Source organism: Rattus rattus, chromosome 1 (assembly GCF_011064425.1).
Source record: "Rattus rattus isolate New Zealand chromosome 1, Rrattus_CSIRO_v1, whole genome shotgun sequence".
Lineage (NCBI taxonomy): Eukaryota > Metazoa > Chordata > Mammalia > Rodentia > Muridae > Rattus > Rattus rattus.
In genome coordinates, this window is record NC_046154.1 from 271979661 (window position 1) to 272005922 (window position 26262).

General features: G+C 45.4%; 1 protein-coding gene across 1 annotated transcript in view; it reads left to right on the forward strand.

The window, feature by feature from the left end:
• The window catches only part of Spats2 (spermatogenesis associated serine rich 2), a 70077-nt gene that overhangs the window by 30552 nt on the left and 13263 nt on the right, over positions 1-26262 (forward strand). The window contains exons 3-8 of the mRNA XM_032886200.1: positions 2058-2137; positions 5466-5574; positions 6391-6440; positions 10018-10276; positions 12142-12321; positions 17023-17158. Coding sequence (XP_032742091.1) covers positions 2058-2137; positions 5466-5574; positions 6391-6440; positions 10018-10276; positions 12142-12321; positions 17023-17158 — 814 coding nt within the window. The remainder of the gene's footprint in view (positions 1-2057; positions 2138-5465; positions 5575-6390; positions 6441-10017; positions 10277-12141; positions 12322-17022; positions 17159-26262) is intronic.

Genomic DNA, 26262 nt, shown 5'->3' on the forward strand with positions numbered 1-26262 from the left:
AGAAGCACGCTAGCCTTTTTCCGAGGACAGCTTGTCATAGACTTGAAGCATTCAGTGCTGAGGTAGAGGGGTAGCTGTGGATGTCACTTAGTGCAGAGCTCATGCCTGCCAGGGCAAGTCAGTGGCTGTGTCTCCTCCTTTTTTTTTTTTTTTGGAGCTGGGGACCGAACCCAGGGCCTTGCGCTTGCTAGGCAAGCGATCTACCACTGAGCTAAATCCCCAACCCCGTGACTGTGTCTCCTGCAGATACACACATGTGCTGTGGTAATTACTGTACAGTCACAGTCTAGGAACAAACTTGAAAAAAGAATAACTCGTTGGAGGTTTGGTTTTGTTTACCTTGCAGATTGAGTTTCATTTGCTGAATACAAACTTGGATACGGTGTTGGTCGTAGACTTGGATGTGGTGTTGGTAGTGCAGACTTGGGTGTGGTGTTGGTAGCAGACTTGGGTGTGGTGTTGGTAGTAGACTTAGGTGTGGTGTTGGTAGTAGACTTGGGTGTGGTGTTGGTAGTAGACTTGGGTGTTGGTAGTGCAGACTTGGGTGTGGTGTTGGTAGCAGACTTGGGTGTGGTGTTGGTAGTGCAGACTTGGGTGTGGTGTTGGTAGTGCAGACGTGGGTATGGTGTTGGTAGTAGACTTGGGTGTGGTGTGGGTAGTAGACTTGGGTGTGGTGTTGGTAGCAGACTTGGGTGTGGTGTTGGTAGCAGACTTGGGTGTGGTGTTGGTAGTAGACTTAGGTGTGGTGTTGGTAGTAGACTTAGGTGTGGTGTTGGTAGCAGACTTGGGTGTGGTGTTGGTGGTAGACTTGGGTGTGGTGTTGGTAGTAGACTAGGGTGTGGTGTTGGTAGTAGACTTGGGTGTGGTATTGGTAGCAGACTTGGATATGGTGTTGGTAGTGCAGACTTGGATACATTGCTTCATTACCTCCAGCCCGGGAGCATCAGTTGATGAGTGCATTCATGAGGTTCATACATGGCAGCCTAGGAGACAGATTCCTTCTGTTTTCGTGAACTGTTAGGAGAAATGCCCCCACACCTCTCGCAACCTCAGTCAGCTACTTGGGTATGACATTTTAGGGGGCTTATAAATTAAGGTTGGATAACTAAGAAAGAGATGAAGGATTATAGAATATTCTTTTTTTAAATTTTATCTGGCTTCATGCATAGTATAAATATATTTATTCTTTTTCCTTTTTTTAAATTGGATATTTTATTTATTTACATTTCAGATGCTACTCCCCTCCCAGTTTCCCCTTCGCAAACCCCTTATCCCAACCCCTCTCCCCTGCATCTTTGAGCGTGCTCCTCCACCCACCCACCACTCTTGCCTCACTGCCCTAGCATCCCCTACACTGGGGCACTGAGCCTTCACAGGACCAAGGGCCTCTTAATATGCTTGGCATATTGCTAGTTTCCTCAAAACACACTTTAAAATATAAACCGTTGAGAGCACTTGCTGCCCTTGCAAAGAACCTAAGTTTGGTTCCAGTCCCTACATGGTGGAGACAACCATCCACCACCACAGCTCTAGGGCCTTCAATGCCCTTATGTCCTCTGCAGGTACCAGACACACAGGGTGCACATACATACATGCAGCAAACACTTACAAATACTTCTCTATTGGAGACAAGTCTCACTGTATAGCTCTACTATCCTGGAACTCCCCATATAGACCAGGCTGGCCTCAAACAGAGACAGACATAGCTGTCTCTGCCTCCTAAGTGCTGGGATTAAAGGCGTGCACCTCCACACCTGATAAAAATAAGTAAAAATTTAAAGAATGTTTCATTTTATGACTAACTCAAAATATATATGAATTATCTATGTAGTAGAAATATCCAAGTAGGGGTTGGGGATTTAGCTCAGGGGTAGAGCGCTTGCCTAGCAAGCGCAAGGCCCTGGGTTCGGTCCCCAGCTCCAAAAAAAAAAAAAAAGAAATATCCAAGTAGTTTCTAAATCGTTAGTAATTATGAGGGAAAAAGTAGTTAGTCTGGGATGAATAGAACACATAGGTTATATCAGGGTTGAATATATTTTTCTTTTATATTCTTTCAGATTCATCAGGATTCATTTTTGATTTGCAGTCCAATACGGTACTGGCCCAGGGAGGAACCTTTGAGAACATGAAGGAGAAGGTAAGACTAATTACTAAGGATATTTGAACATTATAGGAAAATGTATTAATATAAGCAGTGACTATCACAAATGCATTCTGAAAATGAAATCTGCTGGGCATAGTGGCACGCGCCTCTCATGTGCCTGGAGGCCGAGGCCGGTGGATCTCTGAAACCAGCAATCTGGTCTACACAGCAAGTTCTAGACCAACCAGGGCCTCATTGTGAGACCTGACTCGAAAGAAAGGGGTTTAGGGAGAAAGAAGAAAATGGACTCCTAGGAACAAACAGAATGTCACTGCACCGTGACATCCTAGTAGCAATAAGCCTGTGCAGCTCTGGGTCTGTAGATCTACTATTTCCTACCAAAACCTCTCCTAGCACTTCCTTAAGAAATAATTAATTATACATGGTACAGTAAGACAGATAAAATTGAAAAGGAAGAAAATACAGTTATCTACACAGAAAAATCCATGAAAACAAGTGATTAGGACAAACAAGAGTTTATTAAAAAAAAGCGCACATTGAAATTGCTAGCTATAAAATAGATACATAATAATAAGATATTTGGGGCTGGAGAGAGCTCAGTTCTTTAACTTTTTATTATTTTATGTATATGAGTGTTTGCCTGCGTGGACAGGTGTGTGCCTGACACAGTCAAGGCCCAAGAGAACGTCATGGAAACAGAAAGCTGGGTGCAGCAGTGCATGTTGGCAATCCTAGCACTGTGGTGCACACAAGTTTGCTGGCCAGCCCCGCCCAGCCCAGCCCAGCCAGCCCCGCCCAGCCAGCCCAGGGCAGTCAGAGAACCTGTCTCAAAAATGATGGACACCTGAGGTTATCCTCTGGCCTCCACACACGTGTGCTCACATGTACCTGCATACACACATACATGTGAACATTCAGTGGTTGTAAACTATGTGGATGGCTGTTTTGCATGCATGTATGTCTGTGCAGCATGTGCTTGCTGTGTCTGCAGAGGTCAGATCCCTTGAACTAGAGTTGCAGGCTGATGTTAGACGCCATGTGGGCACTGGGTCCTCTTGAAGAGCAACCAGTGCTCTTAACCACTAAGCCATCTCTCCAACTCCTATAAACTATATTTTTCATTTCAAAAAATATAATGTTTGATAAAATTGCATATCTGCCAGGCATGGTGGCATATGCTTTTAATCACAGCACTCAGGAGGCAGAGGCAGGCAACATCTATGAGATGTTGAGAAGCAAGTTCTAGGCCGTCCAAAGCTACATAGTGAGACCCAAACCAAACATAAGCCAGTTGGGTGTGTCCATTTCCTAGAGCAGTTGGAAATGATCAGTAAGCACTGGTTATAGGCTCTGTGCTATTCAGAATTCTGACAGTTACACAGAGCACCTGATGTTACGTTGTTCTAGGCACTGAGGACTCAGCCACACACAAACATAAACTAGTGGTCTAGGATTGGCACTCCATAGTGAGCGCTTGCTTTGCGTGAACGAGACACCCTGGGTTTTACCTCAAGCACTGCAAAAACGAAACAAAAAGCTAGCGAACCAACATCTAATGTCTGCCAACAGAAGAGTGAGTGAATTAGTGTATGGTACAGTAGGAATGCTGTGTACAGTGTATGTTAACTATATGAGGGACAGATACATGTTAACTATGTGAATAACATGTACAAATCAATATGAAGAAATGCTCTGGCAAAATTGAAAATAAGCATGCATGATGAATAATGATATTTATATAATATAAAATAGATTGCCATGCAGATATACATCATGAAAATGCAAATATATTGAAATTAAATCAAATTCTGAGTAGAGATTTCTGGAGAGGGAAATGTGATATAATGAGTGTTCATTGTGGGACTGGAGAGATGGCTCAGTGGTTAAAAGCACTGACTGCTAGTTCCCTGAGTTCAAATTCCAGCAACCACATGGTGGCTCACAACCATCTGTAATGGGGTCCGATGCCCTCTCCTGGTGTGTCTGAAAAAAGTGACAGTGTACTCATATACATAAATAAATCTTTTTAAAAAATGAATTTGGGGGTTGGGGATTTAGCTCAGTGGTAGAGCGCTTACCTAGCAAGCACAAGACCCTGGGTTCGTCCCCAGCTCCGGAAAAAAAAAAAAAATGAATTTGGGCTTCGTTTGAGTTTTGTTTTAAGCTGGATTATCACCAGTTGTCTATTATGTCTTATGCACCTAAAACAGCTTATAACGATTCTCTAAGTTACCTCTGTAGAGTTTTCACACAGCTGAATTACAGACAGACAGACTTAAACAGTGCTGTGTAGGAATCTCAGCTGCTGGGCTGGAGAAAGAGCTCAGTAGGTAAGCTGTACACACATGAAGACTTGCCCTCACACTCACAGAACCCACACAGACAGACAGACAGACCTGACATACCTATGTCCCCAGCAATGTGACAGGCAGGGGCAGGAGATCACTGGAGCCTCTTGGCTGCCAGCCTCATGCTAGGTTCAGTGAGAGAGCCCGTGTCAAGGAAATAAAGTGGAGACTTACAGAGAAAAAGAGTCAGTGTCCTCTGGCTTCTGCAGTGTGCATGGGTGCTACCTGCACACATGTATTCATATATACCACACTCACACACTCATACCACAGCCATTTTAGAAAATGTGAGCTGTTATGGTTAATGGTTCATTAAATTTCTACTTTCCCTATAGCATAGTGGCAAACCACTGATGCTAAGATTAAAAGCTGGTACCTAATTAAACTTTTCTTTCTTTTCTTTTCCTTCCTTCCTTCCTTCCTTCCTTCCTTTCTTTCTTTTCTTTCTTTTTCTTTTTTTTTTTTTATCTGTAGCCCTGGCTATCCTGGAATTTGCTCTGTAGACCAGGCTGGCCTCAAATTCACAGAGATCTCCCTGCCTCTGCCTCCCATGCTGGGATTAACAGATTGTGCAGCCATACCCAGCACTTTCTCACTTTAAAAATATAAAAATAAAAATTATTTGTGTGTGTGTGTGAGAGAGAGACAGACAGACAGACAGACAGACAGACAGACAGACAGAAACCAAGAGACTACAGATGTGTACCTGGTAGCTTGTGTGGAGGTCAGAGGACAGCTTGGAGACTTCAGGTTTTCCACACTGTTGTAAATGCTTTTATTCACTGACCCGCCTCTCGGTTGGTCCCTTCTATTTCTATAAATGTTGTGTGTTTTTGAATCAAAATTGAGCTTTCATGTGGTGTTACTGTTTTTCTACTTACTATTCCTGGTGTGACGGTTCTGTGTGTTCTTCCTGACATTAAGCAGTGGTCACACTGCTGACCTGCACTGACACTGTTATTCGCCCCATGCACTTCTGCTGCCCGGTGACCTGCTCATGTCATCTTTTGCAGATAAACGCGGTGCGTGCAATAGTTCCCAATAAGAGCAATAATGAGATCATCCTGGTTCTGCAGCACTTTGATAACTGTGTGGACAAAACAGTGCAAGCGTTCATGGAAGGTAACGCCACCTCAAGTTTAGACTTTGAGACCTGAGCCGCAGTGCAGTCCCATGACAGCGCCACATACCGTCCTTTTGTTAATGTAGGACACATTCCCAAGCTATAGAGAAACTGGAAGAGACAAGCTAAGAAAGCTCCTTTATTATTAGATATGTTCTCCCCTCCCCAGACAAAGAAACCATGCGGTGGACTGTGGGTGGATTTGATGGAATTAGATAAAGTAATGTAAGCCAGCGGCCCAGGAACACATGACCAGTTCCAGACTCAGCACTTATTTCCAGACTCCAGGGGCAGGGGACTCAGATGCACGGGTTTCCTTATGTGTTCTATATGCTAGGTAGAAAAAGGACAGCCCTGTCCAACTCCTAAGATTCGTTAATAAGTGTTTCTTAAAATTCTTTCCATGGAACTTGTTTGAAGAAACTTTACTTGAAGCTGTTTTGTCTTTGAACAGAGTGGTCAGGGCTCCTTGATGAATTTTCCTGAATTTGCAAGTCTAGGATGAACAGGTCCAAATACTATACTTTTTTTTTCTGTAGTCATGTTTTCTTCATAATTTTAGGGTTTGAGTCTAGTGTAGGGTGCAGCTTTTCCCAAACACCACAGTCAAGATGGTGTGCTTGGGTAAAGACTAGTCGTCTTTATAGTCAGACTAGGACGTATGGATAAAGAATCTTGAGTGACCAGGAGATCTCAGCAGGCCAGTACAGCAGAAGGACTGACTGCCTCCGTCCAGCGTGTAGCAATGATTTAATGCACTGACTCCTTGACCTTGAGTTGCAGAGGAGAAAATCTTCATTTGATTTCTCTTTCAGGAAGTGCCAGTGAAGTGCTCAAAGAATGGATAGTAACTGGCAAAAAAAAGGTAAAATGAATTACGTGTTAGAATGTGATATTTATAGTTTTTTATTTTTAAAATTAGACTTTAGGCAAGATGTCTTTTTTTTTTTTTTTTTTTTTTTTGTTCTTTTTTTTTGAGCTGGGGACTGAACCCAGGGCCTTGCACTTCCTAGGCAAGCGCTCTACCACTGAGCTAAATCCCCAACCCCCAGGCAAGATGTCTTAACAGGTAAGATTAGCATACTGCTCTTCGAGAGGACCTGGGTGCAGTTCCCAGCACCCACATGTCAGCTTCCTTGCCATCGGCAACTCCAGTTCTAAGTGGTCTGGACCTATTTGACCTCCACAGGCATTAGGTGCATGTATGGTGCACATGCATACATCGTGAGGACAGGTATTAGGTTCATGTGTAGTGCACATACATACACGAGGGCAGAGCACTCCACATAGATTTTGAAAAGAAAAAGGGCTTTAAAGAATAATTTGATAATATTAAAGCGCTTGTTTGGAGCTCCAGCAGGGGAGCATAGGGACACTCACAGCAGTGAAGGCAGAGTGGGACGCCTGCCTAGCCCCCCAAGTCAGCCAGATCTGCCCTGTTGATAGTGGGCTGACATGCCACGGCCTTCTCACCTGTGCATCCTATGGTACTTGAAAGACAGTGTTTCCATGTCTTCTGATTTCCATCTCAACAGTGCCAGTCTGGACAGTGAGATCTCAGAGTATCACACAATGAGCTCCCTGGGCTTGAGGGCAGAGCACAGTTTGCTGGTGCCGTCGCCGCGGTGCTCTAGACAAGAGTTGACACAAGTGAGCATGTCGGAGAGAGCCCGGCTTTTCCAGGGAGGAGCTGGTTCTCAGCAGGACTTGTTTCCTAGATTAGCTAAAACAGTTTAGATTGCAGGCCAGGTCACCTTGGTACAGAGTCCCTGCTACTAGTGACCTCTCACTTCACTTAAAGCCAAACAAATGGCAGTGTTTCCTTCTTAAACCGCCTCTGTCTCTGTGTGTACTCACGGTTGGTTTGCATGTGGTGAGCTCCCAGTGGTTGGAGCACAGCTCCGTGATCTGTCCTCTCTTTTCACCTGAGTGTGCTTCCTGGGTACCAGCTTTGACTGGCAGCTGTGCGTGCTGCCCATCTTCCACAGCCCAGGCTGTGTGCCTTCCAGAGATGGCTGCTACGTGTTAGAGAGTGGAGGGCGCGTGGGCTTCCAGCTGGTCAGAGCTGGTCTTCTGTCCTGTTCGACTTTGTCTGGTCTTGTGAGCTGTGGGTATTGTTTAGTTTGCTCCTCTAGAAAGTAGAAAGATACAGATGTAGTGCTCCACACCTGTGATCCGGGGCATCGGAGGTCAGGAGTTCAAGGCAGTTGTGGGCTGGCTACATAGGGGAAAGAACAACAGAAGTAAAGTAATATTACTACATATGCATTCTCATTACAGCGCCTAGCATATTAGCTGTTAATCCCTCACCTGTATCCATTTAGATCCAAATGCCTCCCTCACAGGTTACTAGTTGGGTTCAGATTCTTTCCACATCTCCACCCCAGATGTGGTTCCTTTAAGAAATGCTTGGGTACGGCTTTTTGACTAAGTACCAGCTTGGGTCAGGTGTGTCCTTCCTGCACTAGGTTAGTGTTGCTTTCTGAAATGCTTTCCTTTAAATTTCACTGTTGTGTTTGTGTGGGGTGTACGTGCCATGATGCACGACAGCTTTTGGGAGTTGGTTCTCTCCTTCCACATGGATTCCCGGGATTGAATTCAGGTTGTCAAGCTTGTGTGCCAAGGACTTTTAACCATGAGAGGTCCTGCCAGCCCTGAAATGATTTCTTGACCAATCCAGGCTTGGCTGCTGCTTCCTCCCCCCTCCTCTTCCTCTTCCTCCCCCTCCTCCTCCCCCTCCTCTTCTTCATCATTGTCATCATCATCATCATCAACAACAACAACACCATCGTTATCATCCTTTGGATTTTTATTTATTGATTTTTTTTTATTTTAAATTTTTTATTGGATTTTTTAAATTTACATTTCAAATGTTATCCCTTTTCCCCCACCCAACCATCTTTTGGGTTTTCAAGCCAGGGTTTCTCTGTAGCCTGGCTGTATTGGCACAGGTTGGCTTTATTGACCTTGGAGAATTTCCCAGAGGCCTATGACACTTCCAGCTCTCTCGAGGTTTCCCTGCCTTCCATGTTTCACCTTCTTGCACCCAGCAAGCATAGCTTTGCGTAGGCAAGAAAACACCAGTGAACACCAGTGTCATAATTTATTGACCTCAGAATATAAACTGTTAACAACACATGATATGTCCGTGGTTGAACAAGTATGTGTGTGAGATAGTATATAAATTTCTTAAGATCTGGAGAAAGACAAATGGATTTGGTTTGGTACTGTGCAGTATGAAAATCTGTGGTAGCTGACTGTTGGGATTGGTTCAGTGAGAAGTGGTTGTGGGCTGAGAGTGTCGGGACTTGGCCTGTTCACATGGGGGAAAGGCGATGCCAAGTTGAGGAGTCACCCTGCTCAACAGGCATGGAGGGCCTGGAGGCCAGGAGGATGGATCTCTCTATCTCCCAGCTTTAGAGTCAGTGTTTGCCAGTGTAGCTATCCGTTGTTAAAACAAGGACTTTCAGATGTCTAAGGTGTACGTGTGAACACCACGAAACAACTTTATCCCATCTCTTTCTCCTGCCCCTGGTGCCCGTTCTCCCCCAGAGTCTTACTAACTCATTACTAATTCACTCTCTGGCTGGCCTGCCTGTTTCCGCATTGGAGAGTAAACTGGGGCCTGGTGCACGCAGGCGAGCGCTCTGCCCTGACCTACAGCCCAGCTCTCAGGACCGTCTTATCGGCTTCTAAGATCTTCATTCACATTAAACGGTTAGGAACATATATTCTCTTTTTGTACATCCCGCATAACAGATCCTGGAATGTGTAAGTCCCCTACTGATCTACATCTGCATGACTTCTAGTCTTTATTGATATTAATGTCACAGTTCTGCAATGAAGAGTCTTGTGTACGTTTGTCAGTCCCGGCCAAGAGATATTAGACTTGTAGTTGAAAGGTATGTGCATTTGCAACTTCGAAAAGCTTTGCTAGATTTTCACTCATGCCAGTGTTCATGAGGTTGCCTGTCCCATGGAGCCAGGGACCTTGCGTATTTAAACTGTGACCTTTGCCGGTCTGCTCGGCGAAAAGCCGCACTGCAGTGTGGGCTTCATTGTTTGTCGATTATTGGACCAAGGTTACGCCTCATTCAGTTATTTATCGATTCTTTCATTTGGGTTATTGTGGTTATCTAGTGTTCTGTTTATATTTCACTTTAAAATATAGTTACAATTTTTTTGTTTTATAACTTCATTTTAAGATAGGTTTTAGAAAGATATTTTATGTTGATCTTGAGTTCACTCAAAATACAGTTTTACACAGAAAGTGTTGTTTTTGCCAATAGTTAGATAAAAACAAAATTATCTTCAGTTTCTAGAAGAAAGTGTGGAGAACTGGTAACACTGACTTGTTTTGGTAGCTGGCATTGGTTACCTCTTTGCGTTGTATTGGAGGGTCTGCTTTTTCTTTTCTTTTTTCAAATCTTTGATAACCTTAGAACAAAAAGAAGAAAAGCAAGCCAAAGCCTGCATCAGAAGCAAGTGGCAGTGCCCCAGACTCCAGTAAGTCGGCCCCTGCTGAAGAGGGGCAGCCTGCATCGTCAGAGAAAGGCAGCATCAACGGTTACCATGTTAACGGTGCCATCAACGACACCGAGTCCGTGGACTCACTCAGCGAAGGTCTGGAGACGCTCTCAATAGATGCCAGAGAACTGGAGGATCCCGAGTTTGCCACTGCAGATGCCCTGGACAGAGCCGGTGAGTCTCTTGACACGTTTTGGAAAGTTAATTCACTCAGAAAATACTGGGGATCCTGCCTGAGACGGGTGCCATTACATTCGGTGTAACTGTCTCTTCCTTTACAGTTTGTGTTGCTACTGCATGGAAGAGTTCATGTTGAATAACTTACCAGAGAGCGTAAACAAATAGAACTCTTACTCATTTGTCTCAGACTTTTTTCTAAAATACATACTGCTAACACTCGTGACTTCGAGTAACCGAGGGGTGCCTTAGTATTTAGAGTACGAGAGTGACTTTTAAAGTAGGATAGCATTGCTGCAGAAGCAGCGATGGAGAGATGATGGCGGCGGCGTGCTCAAGAACACAAGGGGAGCGTCAGTCACGGACATGGATGCTGAGAGCGTGACAGAGCACAGTGGGGGCAGAAGAAATGTTTTAGGGATGTGTAATATTAACTAATCATCGCTATATCGACAGCTAGATGTTTGTGGATTTTTTTTAACGATTATTTTTATAGTCTTATATTGTTTCATTTTGTTTAGATTGACCTGTTTTCTGTGAGTGTCTTGCCTGCTAATGTGTCTGTACCACATGTGAGCCTGGTGCCTGTTGAGGCGAGGCGGTGCGGGGTCCCCTGGACTGGAATTACAGATGGTCGTGAGCTTCCATATAAGTGCTGGGAACTGAATCTGGGGCTTCTGCAAGAGCAGCCAGCGTTCTTAACTGTGGGGCTCTCTCCGCCTCCCACGCTTGTTTTTTTTTTTTTTTTTTTTTTTTTTTCCCGAGCTGGGGACCAACAGGGCCTTGCGCTTGCTAGCAAGCGCTCTACCACTGAGCTAAATCCTCAACCCCTTGTTTTCTAATAAAGAGTTACGATTAGTCAATACTTGGAAACTCGTGTGGCTTTATACATATCTTTGTTAACAATTATGTTAAAGGCTGAGGAGAAACCGGGACTCTTTCTCTTTTAAAAGTAACTTACTTGGAAACTAGGCCTCGTCTCACATGCTTTTAATTCCATCATTTGGGAGACAGAGGCAAAGGCAGGCAGATCTCTGTGAGTTTGAAGGCAACCTGGTCTACATAGGGAGTTCCTGCATAACCAGGGCTACACAGGGAGACCCTGTACCTCCAACAACAACCCAAAGAAAAGAAAGAATAACTTCTTGGGCCGGGGCCTGCAGTGGTGGCCCAGTGGTTAAGAGCACTGGCTGCTCTGGCCTGGGGTCCACATTGTGGCTTACAAGCATCCTTCACTCCAGGACCAGGAAGGCTAACACCCTCTTCTGGCCTCTGGGGGCACTGTTTACATGTGCTACACAGATACACATGCACGCAAAAAAACCATAGACACAAAATAATAAAACATATATGTAACTCATTTAAATTTTAAAAAATTACTTTATTAATCTTGTTCTCTCTGCTTTAGTATTCCTGGTTTTGTAAATGTAATGCTAGTGTTGGGATTTTATTCTGCCTTTTAGCTGTTTTTTATTAGTTGATTCATATATATATATACATATATATATACATATATATATATATATATATGTATATATATATAAAACACACAAAAAAAAATAACGTACCTGACTGCAGGTGATTCAAAGCAAAACCAACCATTGGACCCGCGTCATCGTGTGTGAGCATTATTCTCATTTTCCAGTTCTGCCCTTTTTCTACTCTGTAAATCTTTTCCATTCTTTTTTCCCCCTCTGAGACATTATAAAATTGTTTTTCTTTGTTGCAGCTTATGGAAGCTAACAGCTTTTTTAATAGGCGTGGTTTTGTCTGACATTTTTACCTGCTTGCTTTCTGTACTGGAGACGGCTCAGATAATTTACCCCACACTGTGCTGTAAACCGCTGTCCTCTGTTGGACAGGTTCTGTGCTGGAGAATGGTGTCTCTGACTTTGAGCCCAAGTCTTTGACTACGCACTCAATCTCGAACGTCCAGCAATCCCGGAATGCTGCCAAATCTCTCTCCAGAGCCGCCACAGGGGCGCAGGTGTCAAATCTGGGAATGGAGAATGTTCCACTCTCGTCTACCAATAAAAAGCTGGGTAAGTGCAAGGCCCACTTGGGAGAGAAAACAACTGTTTCTGACTGTCACCCTTAAAGCCGAGGTTCCAGAATGTAGTCCCTGCCTGCAACAGAGGGTGTCCGAGAGGATTCAGATGCTGACGGTTCCCTGAGCTTGACGGCAGCTGGTCATGTCTGTTCTTCCAACAGGTGACCGCCTCTGTCTGACAGGACATTTCACAGGAAATGTCAAAGCTGCTCTCTGCAGCCTCCTGCCCTTACTGAAGTCAGAAGACAGGCTGAGGTTTTCACAAGAGCATGTCCCCTGAAATACTTGGTATTGATTGGTGATAGATCTTTACTTTCAAATATTTGACTATTATAATCATTGGCAGAAAATCGCAGTGTTGAGAGCATGCCTATAATCTTAGCACTCAGGAGCCTGAGGAAGGAAGGCCACACCTGCCAGGCTAGCTTTGGGCTAAGGTGGTTGATGTCATCTCAACAACAACAGATACTTGTACCAACTAGTAGTGTGTGTGTGTGTGTGTGTGTGTGTGTGTGTGTGTGTGTGTGTGTGTGTGTGTGTGTTGTTTTGGGATAGGGTCTGTGTAGTCTGGCTGGCTTGTAATTTTCTGTATATACCACACTAGCCTCAAATTCACAGAAATCCGTATGCCTTTGCCTCCTGAGAGCTGGGATCAAAGGTACGGATCCCCACACTGAACAACCTTCTTTCTTATATGTTATAATAATCATTTAAATAAACAACTAGTTACTAAACAAAGAGATTCCTCAGTACTTCATATATCTAAGCATGGTGGTCCTCTCCAGTGAGCAGTGAATAGAAATATAGGGGACCATCATAAATTGTAGCTATTTTTAAATCATTTATTCCATATGAGCTGCATTTTAAAATTTCATTTATTCTTTTTTTATATGAGAAAGAGAGAGAGCGCGCGCGCGCGCATGCGTTTTTGTGAGAGTGTATGTGTGTGTATGTGTGAGTGTGTGTGCGTGCGCACGTGTCTGTCTCTGTGCCTGTTTCTCCACCGTGGCATCTGGGGATCAAGCTCAGGTGGTCAGGTTTGGTGGCGAGGGCCTCTGCCCTCTGACATTTTAATAAGCACTTCCTTTTCAACTTGCTGCTGATCGGCTGGTCTGAGAATATCTAGTCAAGCAAAAATAAGGTTTGTAGGGGGCTTAAAAACTGTTAGGTTCCGGGGTTGTAGCTCAGTGGTAGAGTGCTTGCCTAGCAAGCGCAAGGCCCTGGGTTCAGGCCCCAGCTCCTAAAAAAAGAAAAGAAAAAAAAAAACTGTTAGGTTCCAAAGGAAGTCAAATTGTATTGAGAGGAATTTATATTAAAAAGTTAAACAGGCTTTAGTGCCAGCAGCTGCTCCCGTAGCTGAAGCAGGAGGGTCCCGTAAGCTGAGGAGTTTATGGTTGGCCTGGGCAGTGTCCCAGTAGTCACTAACAAATGGGTGGAATTGAAAGTGTAGGGGCCAGAGAGATGGTCAGTGAAAGGTTGCTGTGCATCAGGACCTGCGTTTGGAGCCCAGTAGCCATATGGATAAGCTAGATGTGACCATGTGTATGAGGAGCCCTGTACTGTGGGGACAGAAGGTCCTCTGGCTTAGAGACCGGTCATCCTTCCCTGTTGGTATGCCCAAGGGATCTCAGTGTCTCAAAGACAAGAGATGGAGAGATGGCTTACAGTTAAGACTACTTGTTGCAGAGCACCAGGGTGTGGTTCCAACTCCCACATAAAAGCTCACAGCCGGGGTTGGGGATTTAGCTCAGTGGTAGAGCGCTTGCCTAGCAAGCGCAAGGCCCTGGGTTCGGTCCCCAGCTCCGAAAAAAAGAAAAGAAAAGAGAAAAAAAAAAAAGCTCACAGCCATCTGTATAACTCCAGTTGCAGTGGATCCAATTGACCTGTCAACACTGGCACACATGTAGCACATATATGATACACACACACACATATACAAGCAAAACCCTCATACACATAAAATAAAAAAGTCATTTTTTTTGGCCCGCATGAATGTCTGTGTGAGGGTACCAGGTCCCCTGGAACTGGAGTGACAGTTGTGAGAACAGTTATATGTGAGCTGTCATGTCTGTGCTGGGAACTGAACGTAGGTCCTTGGAAGAACAGTTAGTACTCTTAACCACTGAACCATCTCTCCAGTCTAAAAAAGTAAATCTTAAAAAAAATAAAAATAAATGAGGTGGCTCCTAAGGGATGACACCCATGGCTGACCTCTTTAAACACACACACACACACATACGTACACACGTGCAGACACATACAAATTGGAAGTGTGGGCTGGGTGTGATAGTGCATACGTATGCTCTCAGCCCCTCGAGACGCTCAGACAGGAGCACAAGGTTGAGAGCGGCTTAGGGTGTATGCAGTGAGGTCCTGTCTCAAAAACACACCGTGAGCTAGGGTTTAGCTCAGTGTGGGACTTGAGGAAGATGTGCAGGGCACTAGGCTTGATTCCCAGGCTTGCAGCTAGAAGAAGGAAGGAAGAAAATAAGGAAGGACGATGTTTGTGCTAAGCTGGGTGTGGTGGGAAGGAAGGGTGGGGGAGAAGAAGGAAGGAGCAAGCTGCATAGTGAGTTCAAGGCCAGCCAGGAATCTGTGAGGCCCTGTTCCAAAAATAAAACAAAAACAGAGCCCAAAAGAGGGTTCAACACGTAAAAGTGTTACCCTTTGACCTCTGTGCCGTGGTGTGCATGCCATACTTATACACATGTCCCCCACACACTAGTTACTGATGTCTAATCCCAGCCGTGGGAGACAGAAGCAGGAGGATCATTGCAAGCTCAGGGCTAATTTGAAGCTCAGGGCTAACCTGGTGTATGTATATATGAGTTCCAAAGCCAGCCATGGTCCCAAAGTGAGACCTCATCTCAAAAACCAGAGACTCGAGAGACAGAGAAACAAAGAAAACAAACAGAATGTGTGTTTTTGTTCAACTCTAGGCCTCTTGTAGTGGTGATTCTGACCCATTAACTTGTTTCTATAATGTTGGTGTTGTTAGGTAGGAAGGTTAGTAGAGCTCCTAGAAACTCTTAGAATATGTCGTGTAAGTGAATGTGCTTCCTCTTTTTCTGTGATGGTGACTTCTCCATGTGTAATGCTTCAAACTTCTCCGGAGAGTGAGAGCTTTCTAGTTTCTTCAAGTCTGTGTGGCAGGCAAATTATTTCTGTTAGACCCTGTCATTTGAGGAGCTTTGAAAACACAGTATCTTTTCAGATAGCGTTCCTTCTTGTCTGTGTTTCATTTCACTTGAAATGGTTTATAAGTTGCTGTCTTAAGATTCACGGCTTTTCCTCTCTCATATATTACATCCCACTGCAATCTCCCCACCCCCTCCCAGTGCCTTCTCCACCTCTCCTCTTCCCCCAGTTCACTCCTCAGTCTCTTCAGAACAGGGCAGGTCTCCCAGGGTATCAGCTAGCATGGCTGTCAAACTGCGACAAGACTAGCACCTCCCCTCATATAAAGGCTGGAGGCGGCAGCCCACCAGGAGAAGAGTCCTAAGAGCAGGCCAGCCTCAGAGATGTCCTCCTCCACTCCCACTTGGGAGCCCCACAGAAGACCAAGCTACACAGACATCGCATGTATGCAGAGGGCCTGCCTGAGACCCGTACTGCTCCTTTTTCTTTAATAGTTTAACCCATTACTATTTTTATTTCTGAAAATTGAGTTCTTCAGAATTTTGAAATGTCTTCTATATCTATGCTTAACATGTGTCTGTATTTGTCTGATAGCTGTTTGATATCTCTCTCCAAAATACTTTATTATGGTCCAAGGGATTAATGCCAGGGCACACCAGGCAAACACTCTACCAATGGCCCCACCTTAATTTTTTATTTATTTTATGTATATGAGTGCTTTGACTGCAAATATGTCTGTGTACCATATATGTCCTCAGTGCCCATGGAAACCAGGGAACAGCATTGGATCCTTCGGAACTGGAATTGTAGACAGTTATAAACTGCAAAGTGGGTGCTGGGAGTCAAATCCAAGTTCTCTGGAAGAGCAGCCAGTGCGCTTAACCTCTGAGCCATCCCTCCAGCCCAGATCCTCAGCTTTTGATATCCCTTCATACTTGACTCCTCCACGCGGTCGCTGTGTCTATTGTGAGGTTAGGGCTAGGGTTGGAATTAGGGTGTGAGCTGTCCCTGGCCTGGGTGGAGCCTGATGTAGTCCACTCCTCTGCTGACTTGGTGATGTCCTCAAGTCTGTACACTGCTAATGCTGAGCTTCTGGGGCTCCGTCCACCCGCTGCTGCCCGTCTTTGCGTATCGTTCTGTGTGCTCGGTCTTGGGGATTCTAGCCTTGGCCTCCTTGCTTCCTCAGTTCAAGGTGACTGCCAGGCCTGGGATTTCTTCTCTCTTTTTGCAGCTTAGAAACTGTCCAGACGGTGAGTTGGGGCAGTCAGAGGCTCCCTTCACTTGTCAGCTTTTCAGGGGAAGTGCTGTCTGCTGTCCACTGCTAAGAGCCGTTGTTTTATATATTTCATCTGCGTTGGGTATTCATTGTTTAAGATGGGAGGATAAATCCAGCTCCTGTTACTTCATTTTGATTAGAGAAGTTTTTGTCGTTGTTGTTGGAATGGGTGGTCATTTGGAATACAGTCTTAGTCCATATGACATTTGACCTAAAGCATTCAGATCCAACTGTTAGTTCGCATGTTCCTTTCTAAAATAATGTCTCTGTGCCAACAAGGTTCTAACATTGAGAAGTCGGTGAAAGACCTCCAGCGCTGCACTGTGTCCCTGGCACGGTACCGAGTTGTCGTCAAAGAGGAGATGGACGCGTCCATCAAGAAAATGAAGCAAGCCTTTGCCGAATTGCAAAGCTGGTAAGATGAAGTCGCCATTCATACATCGTTAGCCCAGAGTTCATTTATAGATGCAGTCAGCCATTCACTAGCGTCCTTACTCCCTCCCTCTCTACACAGTGGGGAGAAACCGAAAAACCCATGCTGCTTTGTTCTGTTGCTCTTGGCCAGTCAGGGATTGAGGGGCACAGAGAGCTCACAGTGCTCTGGAGGACAAGTGAGTCTAGAACAGGGCCCGTCTGTCAGAAACCAACACTGTGGCAAGTGGTGCTGCTACATCCAAGCCAAGCAGGAGCAAGTCGGCCATCGCTCACCCGGGAGGCTGAGGCAGGAGGATCCAGGCCGGCCTGCCTACAAGCGAGATCTTATTTTAAAACAAACAAAGACAGACAAATAAGCCAAAACCTGTGAAGGAGAGAATGCCTGTGTTAACCTTTCAGCTTCCTTACCTCTCACCCAATTGATCACTATTGATCAGGATTCACCTTTGATCCTGTGTTTCCACTTGTCCTTCGGTACTCGTTTCTTAAAATGCACTAGTTGGTATTCTGTGAGAAGAGCAGGTTTGATAGAGAGATTTAAAAGTGAGTGTGTGTGTGTGTGTGTGTGTGTGTGTGTGTGTGTGTGTGTGAGAGAGAGAGAGAGAGAGAGAGAGCACTTTAAGTGCAAGTGTGCCGTGGTGCTTATATGCAGATCAGAGGACACTTCAGGTGTCAGTGGTCCTCATCCACCTTGGTGGATCAGGTCTCCTGTTTGCCCTTCGTGTGCCAAGCCATCTGGTCAGGAGCTCCCAGGAATTCTCTTGTCTCTGCCTCCCATATTACCATAGGAACACTGGGGTTACAGACCGATGTACCACATGCTGGACTTTGTCAGTTCTGGGGATTCAGAGGTAGGTCCTCCCATTTGTCTTGTAAGAGCCTGACTCACTGAGTGCCAGGGTCCAGCCTCAATTCAGGATCAGGGTTCTCAACTAGAAGCAGGGATATCTGGAAGGCGCATAATAAACAGACACAGGCAACTTCTTCAGGTACAAACTGACAGGCAAATTTCAAGGCTTGAAACTGCGCTTTCTCTCTCCTTTGCTTTCTCTGCAGCGTGAGGCTGCTTGCATTCTGCGCTATCCTGTGCACTCTGCACATTCCTGTGTACTACACACTTCTCTCACACAGCTCACACAGCTCACACACACCTCACACACACCTCACACACACCTCACACACACACTGCTCTGCCTTTAACGTGTCCCAGTCTTTTACTGTTACTCCAAAAAGCAGGTAGAAAGAGAGACATTGTATAATCACTGCCAAATGTGTTAAGTTCAAAAGAATGATCACATCTCACAAAGAATTAAGAATTACGATTGTTCCCCTAAGTTTCAAACTCACCCCTAGTCCCAGGCCCATAGCCAAAATAATTGCAGACCTATCATTATTTAAACTTTAACTCTTAACTTACTGTACCTCAGAGCTCAGAGTTCTGAGGTCAGCTGCGTGTGCTCCTGTGAAGCTCGAGTAATGAATGACAGCGGCCAGAGAGAGTCAGGTTAACCCTTACCTCAGCAGTTCCGCCACCTTCTGCTTCTGCACACGGCACGCAGTGACGCTCCTAAGAGCCCCAGTGGGTTTTTTGTTTTTTGTTTTTTGTTTTTTTTTTTCTTTTTTTCTTTTTTTCGGAGCTGGGGACCGAATCCAGGACCTTGCACTTGCTAGGCAAGCGCTCTACCACTGAGCTAAATCCCCAACCCCTCTGCTTCATTTTCTTAATTTCTTCAAACTTTGTTTGCAAGATAAACATGAATCTGAAGCTACCACTGTGGGGTTACTGCACTGTGATGACACAGCCTGCACCAGTTCGTTAGGACTGAGCGCTGCTGACCCTGCGCCTCAGTTATGATTGTTTAAGAATTTCATTGAGGGCTGGAGAGATGGCTCAGCGGTTAAGAGTACCCGACTGCTCTTCCAGAGGTCATGAGTTCAATTCCCAGCAACCACATGGTGGCTCACAACCATCTGTAAAGAGATCTGACGCCCTCTTCTGGTGTGTCTGAAAACAGCTACAATGTACTTATATATAATAAATAAATAAATCTTTTAAAAAAAAAAGAATTTCATCGAGGGGGGTTGGAGATTTGGCTCAGTGGTAGAGCACTTGCCTAGCAAGCGCAAGGTCCTGGATTCGGTCCCCAGCTCCGAAAAAGACCGTGCAAGACCGTGGGTTTGGTCCCAAGCTCCGAAAAAAAAGGGAAAAAAAAAAAAGAATTTCATCGAGGATCATCTAGTTTCACAGAATTCACCAGAGCAGAAGGAGAAAGAAGTAGGAAAGTAAGATATAATAGAATTATTATGCACACCAAGGCCAACTGAAAGGCAGTCACGCACAAATGAAATCTACATAGCCATTGTCCAGAGCTAGGGTTAGGAGAAATGGGAACAACTTTTCCAGCAGCTGCTCGCTGGCTTCTGAGATGTCTCCATCTAGGCCTGCTGTGGGCAGTTCTTTATTTCTGATGGCGGATCCCCTGGAGGGGTGTCTCCTGTTTCTCAGGGTCTAGGCGCCTTCTGTGTCATGGTATGCTGTCCCCAGCAACTGAGCCCTGTGAATACGTTTTGTGTGCACTTGTGAGTGTGCATGTGAGGTCAGATCAGGGCTTTGTGTGTCTTCCTCTGCCACTGAAACATTGCCTCGGGGCAGGTTCTCTCACAGTTCCATGGGTTTGCCTTTTCAGCTAGGCGTGTGGCCAGCCGTCTCTCAGAGTCCACCTTCTAAGTGGATTCAAGTTGTTGTGAGGATTCAAACTCAGGTCCCAGTGTCGCAGAGCAAACGCTCTTACCAACTGAGCTATCGCCCCAGCCCTCTAACCCTGAACCCCAGTGCTTTCTGAATCCTCATCTGCACTGTGACCTAAAAGGGGAACCTGTACTATGTTCTTTTCCTCAAATATATTTGATCACTGAATCTCTCCTGGGGAGACGTTTATGCTGCTACATTAGAGCTATTTTAGTCAGATGTTTAGGTATTGTTTATGTAATCCATAGCTCTTTTCTGGGGAATTGTGGGTTTTTTGTTTGTTTGGACCAAATTTTCAAAAAAGTCAGGAAAAGACAACAGGCTGGCACGGGGGCTCAGCAGGTGCTCACCCCAAGCCTGATTGAGTCTGATCCCCGGGATTCACAAGGTGAAAGGAGCTGTCTCCAAACATCGTCCTCGGACTCCACACGTGTGCCATGGCATGCAGCTCCTTCCTCCCCAACCCCACAAATAAACACAGAATTTTAATTGTTAAAAGACATGTGAGGAGGACAAGCCATTAGCCCGATCATGGATTTGGCTCTGTCCCGCGTGCCTGTGAGAATCACTTACACTAACAGTGAGTAGCACACAGCCCTGGGCCTCCACACGCCGGCCATCTGTGTTCTTATGTGGCCCCTTAGGTCACCATGTGCCACAGCAGATCTCCATCTGCTGGGCAGAGAGGACTGTGATTGTGTCCCTCAGTCCTCCTTGTCTCTGGGGTTGAACAGAGTAACGTGATGAGTGTGAAGGAACCAGAAAGTGCCTGTGTTTGCACAGAGAGGACCTTCCATGTGGTCTGGCCTGGCTCAGCACCCGTGGCCCTCATAACTCGGCCTTCTAAGTGCTGGATGCAGAGCCCATGCCACTTGCCCGGTGTTGATGAAGACAGCTAGTTCTCCCTGTCCACCCCTGCCGTTCCCACCTTCTGGTAGCTCGAGCGTCACATCATGTCTTTTCTCTCGGTGTTCACCTCTGCTCCAAACTCAGACTCCTCCCTTGTGAATGAGTGCCACTTCCCCACTTGATGCATCCTCTGGGACTCGGATCGGCCGAGTTTAGCCAATTTCCTGCTCTTTCTGCTCTGACTTCTGATAAATTTACTAGGGAAGCAATATATCCTCGTTCTGAATCTGCAAGGGTGAAGCGTCATGGTTTTTGTTTAGGATTTTTACCATATTATTGGCATATTTGGGAAAACAGAGGTCTGCATAGTATCACAGCTTCGCTTCGAGAGGTCTTTATCCCCTAAGATCATCCAGCTTCTTGCTAACTCGGCCACCGAACCTGACCCCACTCTGCAAACCCCAACCAGGAAACACACTTCTGTGAGAGACCTGTGACTTCCTGCTGGCGTGGAACCCAGCAGCAGGAAGCTCCTTCAGAAGGGACAGATGAGATGGCTCCTCCCCGGGCACTGTGTTTAATGTTGGAGCAGGTGTAATAACCAGGCCCGTTGAACCTACCCCTTCCTGCTGGTCCTTTCTCTCAGGTTGATTGAATACAGCCACCTCCCCTCATGAACCCTGTCACTGTTACTTCAAGACCTAATTGTCAGCTCAGCTAACTTCATTTGGCACCAACCAGCTTGGACTTAATATCAAGTAGAAAGTCATGTTCGTGTTTGTTACAGTAGCAAAGAAAAGCAAAGGATCCTAGCAGATTTGCCACCGTAAGATTACATTCCTTGTCAGGCACCTTGGAAGTGTCCGGTGGTGACTTCGTCACATTAATGCTGAGTAAAAGCTGACCCTTTCCTGAGCCGATAGAATCAGAACTTCATTGTCACCTTAAGGTGACTTAGCGATAACCATGTCTCAACCCAGGTTTACTTTCCTTGTTAATCAGTAAAATTTACTTTGTGAGAGTAGTTACTTGGCTTAAGTTTAGACTATAAAGGAAGCAGGATGTAGAATAAATGTGTCCTGGAAGGTTTGGTGTGTGGAAGAAGATTGCTTTCAATGTGTTAGCTAGAAAAAGCCAACAGAAGACACGCTAGGCTTCTTTTTTTTTTTTTTTTTTTTTTTTTTCTTTTTTTTTTTTGGGAGCTGGGGACTGACATGCTAGGCTTCTTTTTTGAATAAAAATAAAGTTTTAGTTTTATGAAAAACCAACATTAAAAAGCTTTCTTTAGCTATCTGTGAGAATTACTATGTTTCCTTTCCGTTGCTGCGATAAATCACTGGCTAAATCAAGGTGGGGAGGAGTGTATTCGCCTTCTTAGTCTCAGTGCACAGTTTCTGGAGAAAGGACAGTGCAGGATCTGAGGGAGAAGCCCCTGGAAGAACTCTCACAGGCTTGCCAGAAGGTTCGTTTCTGCTGCCCTTCTACAACCCTGCAGCACCTGCCCAGGGGCGCCCAGGCGTACAGCCCACAGCGGGCGAGGCCCTTCCATCACATTAGCAGTCAAGAAAATGCCGTACGGACGTCTCCACAGGCCAGTTTGACAGAGACAGTTCTGCAGTTGAGATCCTGTTTGCAGGAATCAAGTTGGGCTTATCCTCCAGCACTGTTTATGCGTAGAAGTGCTGTGGCAGTGTCTGTAATCCTGCCCTCCGTGGGTGGAGGCAGGAGGATCAGAAGTCTGAGGTCACCCTTGAAGACCAGCCTGGGAGACATGAGATCCTGCCTCAAGGGGATGAAGGGAATTGGAGAGAAGGCTCAGTCATTAAAATAGCACTTGTTGCTCCCACAGAGAACAAGGGTTCTGTTCGCAGCACTCACGATGGTTCACAACCATCCATAACTCCAGTTCCAGGGATCTGATTCCTTCTTCTGACCTCTGCAGGCACCAGGCCTGCGCGTGGTACACATACATGCACACTCGCCATCAAAACGATCATACACATAGAGCAAAATAAATAAAACCAAAAACACAAAGAACAAACCAAGTTTTGTTTATGGGCCTGGTGGGATGAACACATAGAGCAAAATAAATAAAACCAAAAAAACAAAGAACAAACCAAGTTTTGTTTATGGGCCTGGTGGGATGACTCAGCGGGCACAGATGCTGTGTGTGCCACAGTACATGGCCACACGTACACAAACTGGATGAAAATTATGAAAATTTAAAGATCACTTTATCTCTCTTGCTTTTTTACTACATTAAATTATAATTCTTTAAAGAAAAATCGTAACAGTTAATTTTTATTTTCTATAAAAACTAAAAGTCATTCCTGGTGTTAACACTTTCTCACTATCGATTCTTTGACTGATTGAGTTTGTCTTAACAAGCGCCCCGTTTCCTTCATTCTGCAGTCTCTACCTTGCTAATTTACATATGCTCCTGTGTCTGGAGCCTTAGACGTGGATGTCATTGTTCTATAAAAAGTTGCACAAAAGCAAACAGCTTCAAATGAAAGCCCAGGCAGCTGCTCACGTGAATGCTAACGCTCCAGCTGTTTTCTCTTAACTAAAGACCTCGCCACAGACGCAGTGGTGCAACTGCTGCTTTTCCCTGGCAGATTTTAGAACACCATGGCTCTGTCATGTGGTCTTGCTATGCGTAGCTGTGTCAGGCTGGCCTCAAACTCACAGTCCTCCTCATATCTTGAATACAGTGATTTCAGGCGTGGGCAGAAAGGAAAGTTCAAACTTCTCAAAAGCTGTTATAGAGAATTGAAGTACTGAATCAGCTGGCCACGGTGCTTGTAAACCCAGAAGTCAGGAGCCTGAGAAGCATAGCAAAACTCTGAGTTGAAAAAATAAAATATAAGCGCAAGGCCCTGGGTTCGGTCCCCAGCTCCAAAAAAAAAAAAAAGAAAAGAAAAAAGAAAATAGGAGTGGAGGGATGGCTCAGTGGTTAAAGTGTTTCCTGTTCTTGTAGAAGCCCTGCCTGATTCAGTGCCTGCGCCTACAGTGAAGAGGGAGTGTGTAACTGCCTGTAACTCTGCCCCAGGGTGCCCAGTGCCCTCTTCTGGCCTCCACAGGTACCCAGATGTGTGTACATTCACATAAGCACACACAAGTTAAAATGTCCTTAATAAAAAGCAAGCAGGAAATAAAGAAGAACGGAGTTCTGTCCAGATGCTCTGGACATCCTCCTTACAAAAAGAGAGCCATCAGAAGTTTATAACAGGATTACTGTGTCTGTTAGCTCCTGAGTGGTTTGTCTGAGCTCCTCTTCTCAGCGCAGCTGGCTCCTTAAATGCTCCGATTTGTTTTGAGCACAGGAGAATAAATGTACTCCAGTAAGGTCAGTACTAGGGATGTGGAGACTTAAAAACATAGGGAGTGTTCCATCTCTGCTAGTAAAAACTACTGGGGGCCAGAAAGATGGCTCAGCAGCTGAGAGATCTGTTGCTCTCCCATACAGAGAGGCTCATAATCATCTGGAACGCTCGTCCCCGGGAAATCTCAGCCTTCTGCTGGCCTCCAGGACACTCAGATGGCCCACAGACTACATGCAGGCAAACCACCCGTATACTTAACTGTCGCCAGGCATGGAGGCACACGCCTTCCATCCTAGCTCTCCAGAGGCAGAGGCAGGGGCAGGGGCAGGGGCAGGGGCAGGGGCAGGGGCAGGGGCAGGGGCAGGGGCAGGGGCAGGCAGATCTTACAAGTTTGAGCTCAGTCTAGTCTACAGGACTAAGCTGTCTCCAGGACAGCCAGGGAAATATAGAGAGACCATCTCAAAAAACAAACATAAGAAACAAAAAACTATTGATAATTCTCTTTTACTTGCATTAAATGGGAAGAATAAAATCTTAACAACAAAAAAGATTGTTTTCACTGGCTTTGCTTCAGTTTCTGCTTTGATTTACAAATACTGTTAGAAAAATATGCTTTAAGGGTTTTTCGGTTGGTTGGTTGGTTCATTTTTCAAGACAGGATTTCTCTGTGTACTTCCAGCTGACCTGGAACTCACCCTGTAGACCAGGCTGGCCTCTAACTCACGGAAATCCACCTGCCTCTTCCTCCCAAGTCCTGAGATTAAAGGCATGCATCACCACCGCCTGGCTTGTTGCTAGCATGTCCCAGTGCACAGTGGTGCACACTGCCATCGAGCAGAGCCCCCAGAGAAGCCCAGAGCCTGAGGTGTCAGACTGTCGCAGAAAGCCTGAATGAGCCTCTCCTCATCCTGGGATCCAAAACCATTGCCTCACAACATTGTCCTTTCCTAATCTCTCGGCCGCCATTGCATTCCAGAACCACTGTTTAGCTCAGCAGCAGTTAGGAAGCTCTAGTTACACGTCTGTCTTAGAAAGTTGAATTACAGTAAATTATTGGTTTTAATTGGTTTAAAAAAAAAAGCCTCTTACTTGATACCTAAACTTTCTGATGTTCTTATTTTAACTTTCCACCTTCTCTGTTGCGATAAACACGTTTCTCCAACTTTTTCTGATGAAAACTTTGAAACACACCAGGAATGTAAGCAGATAATCCGGTGGCGGATGTGCCTCCATGTGCGTTGGTAGAGCGTTTGGGAATTGCACACGTGGTAACACTGTCCCAGGTGCTTCCCTTAAATGAATGACCTAAGAAGGTGGCACCCTTTGCAACCCTGAAGCCATCTTGCCAGGGGCCTGTAATGAGAGCTGTGGCGAACTTTAATGTTTATTTTTATATCTTGAAGAGCTGTAAAATCTTTAATGGGAAGTTACAAATACTGATCAAGCTTCTTCAAGCTTTTTTTTTCCATTCCTGTTTACTCTGAGCCAATGCCAAGATAGTCCAGGAGATGTTGCCCTGGCAACATGACAAACAAAAGGAAGTAATTGCTACTTTTCATTGGTCTTTTAAATGCATTTATGTGCATTGGGGGAGCAGGGATGCATGTGTGCACGTGGAGGGAGCAGCCTCAAGATCTATCCTTAGAAACTCTTCTTAATTTTTTAAGAATTACATTTATTTTAAGTGTATTAATGTTTTTGCCTGTGTACATGTCTGTGCCTAACATGGGTGGCTGTAGCAGTCAGAAGTATCAGAAGACACCCAACAGTTGGGAGCCTCCATGTGGTTGCTGGGGCTTGAAACTGGGTCCTCTGAAAAGCAGTAGCCTTGGCCAGCCTGCTACTTGCTGTGTAGCCCATGCTGGCTTTGAACCCACAAAGGTCTGCTTGCCTCTGCCTCCAGAGTGCTAGGACTAGAAGTGTGAGCCCAACTTTTTATCTACCTCTTCTCGGGGAGGATCTCTCACTGGCATAGAGAGACCAACAAACAAGCTAGATTGGCCGGCTCACAAGTCCCAAGCAACTTCTAGAGTTTGCCTCCCCAGCCCTAGAGTTACAAGTACTTTGTCACCAGGCCCAGCAGTTTTACATGAGTTCTCTAAATTGGATGAAGGTCCTTGGACTTGCAAGGCAAACCTTCACTAAGTTTTTCTTGGTCTT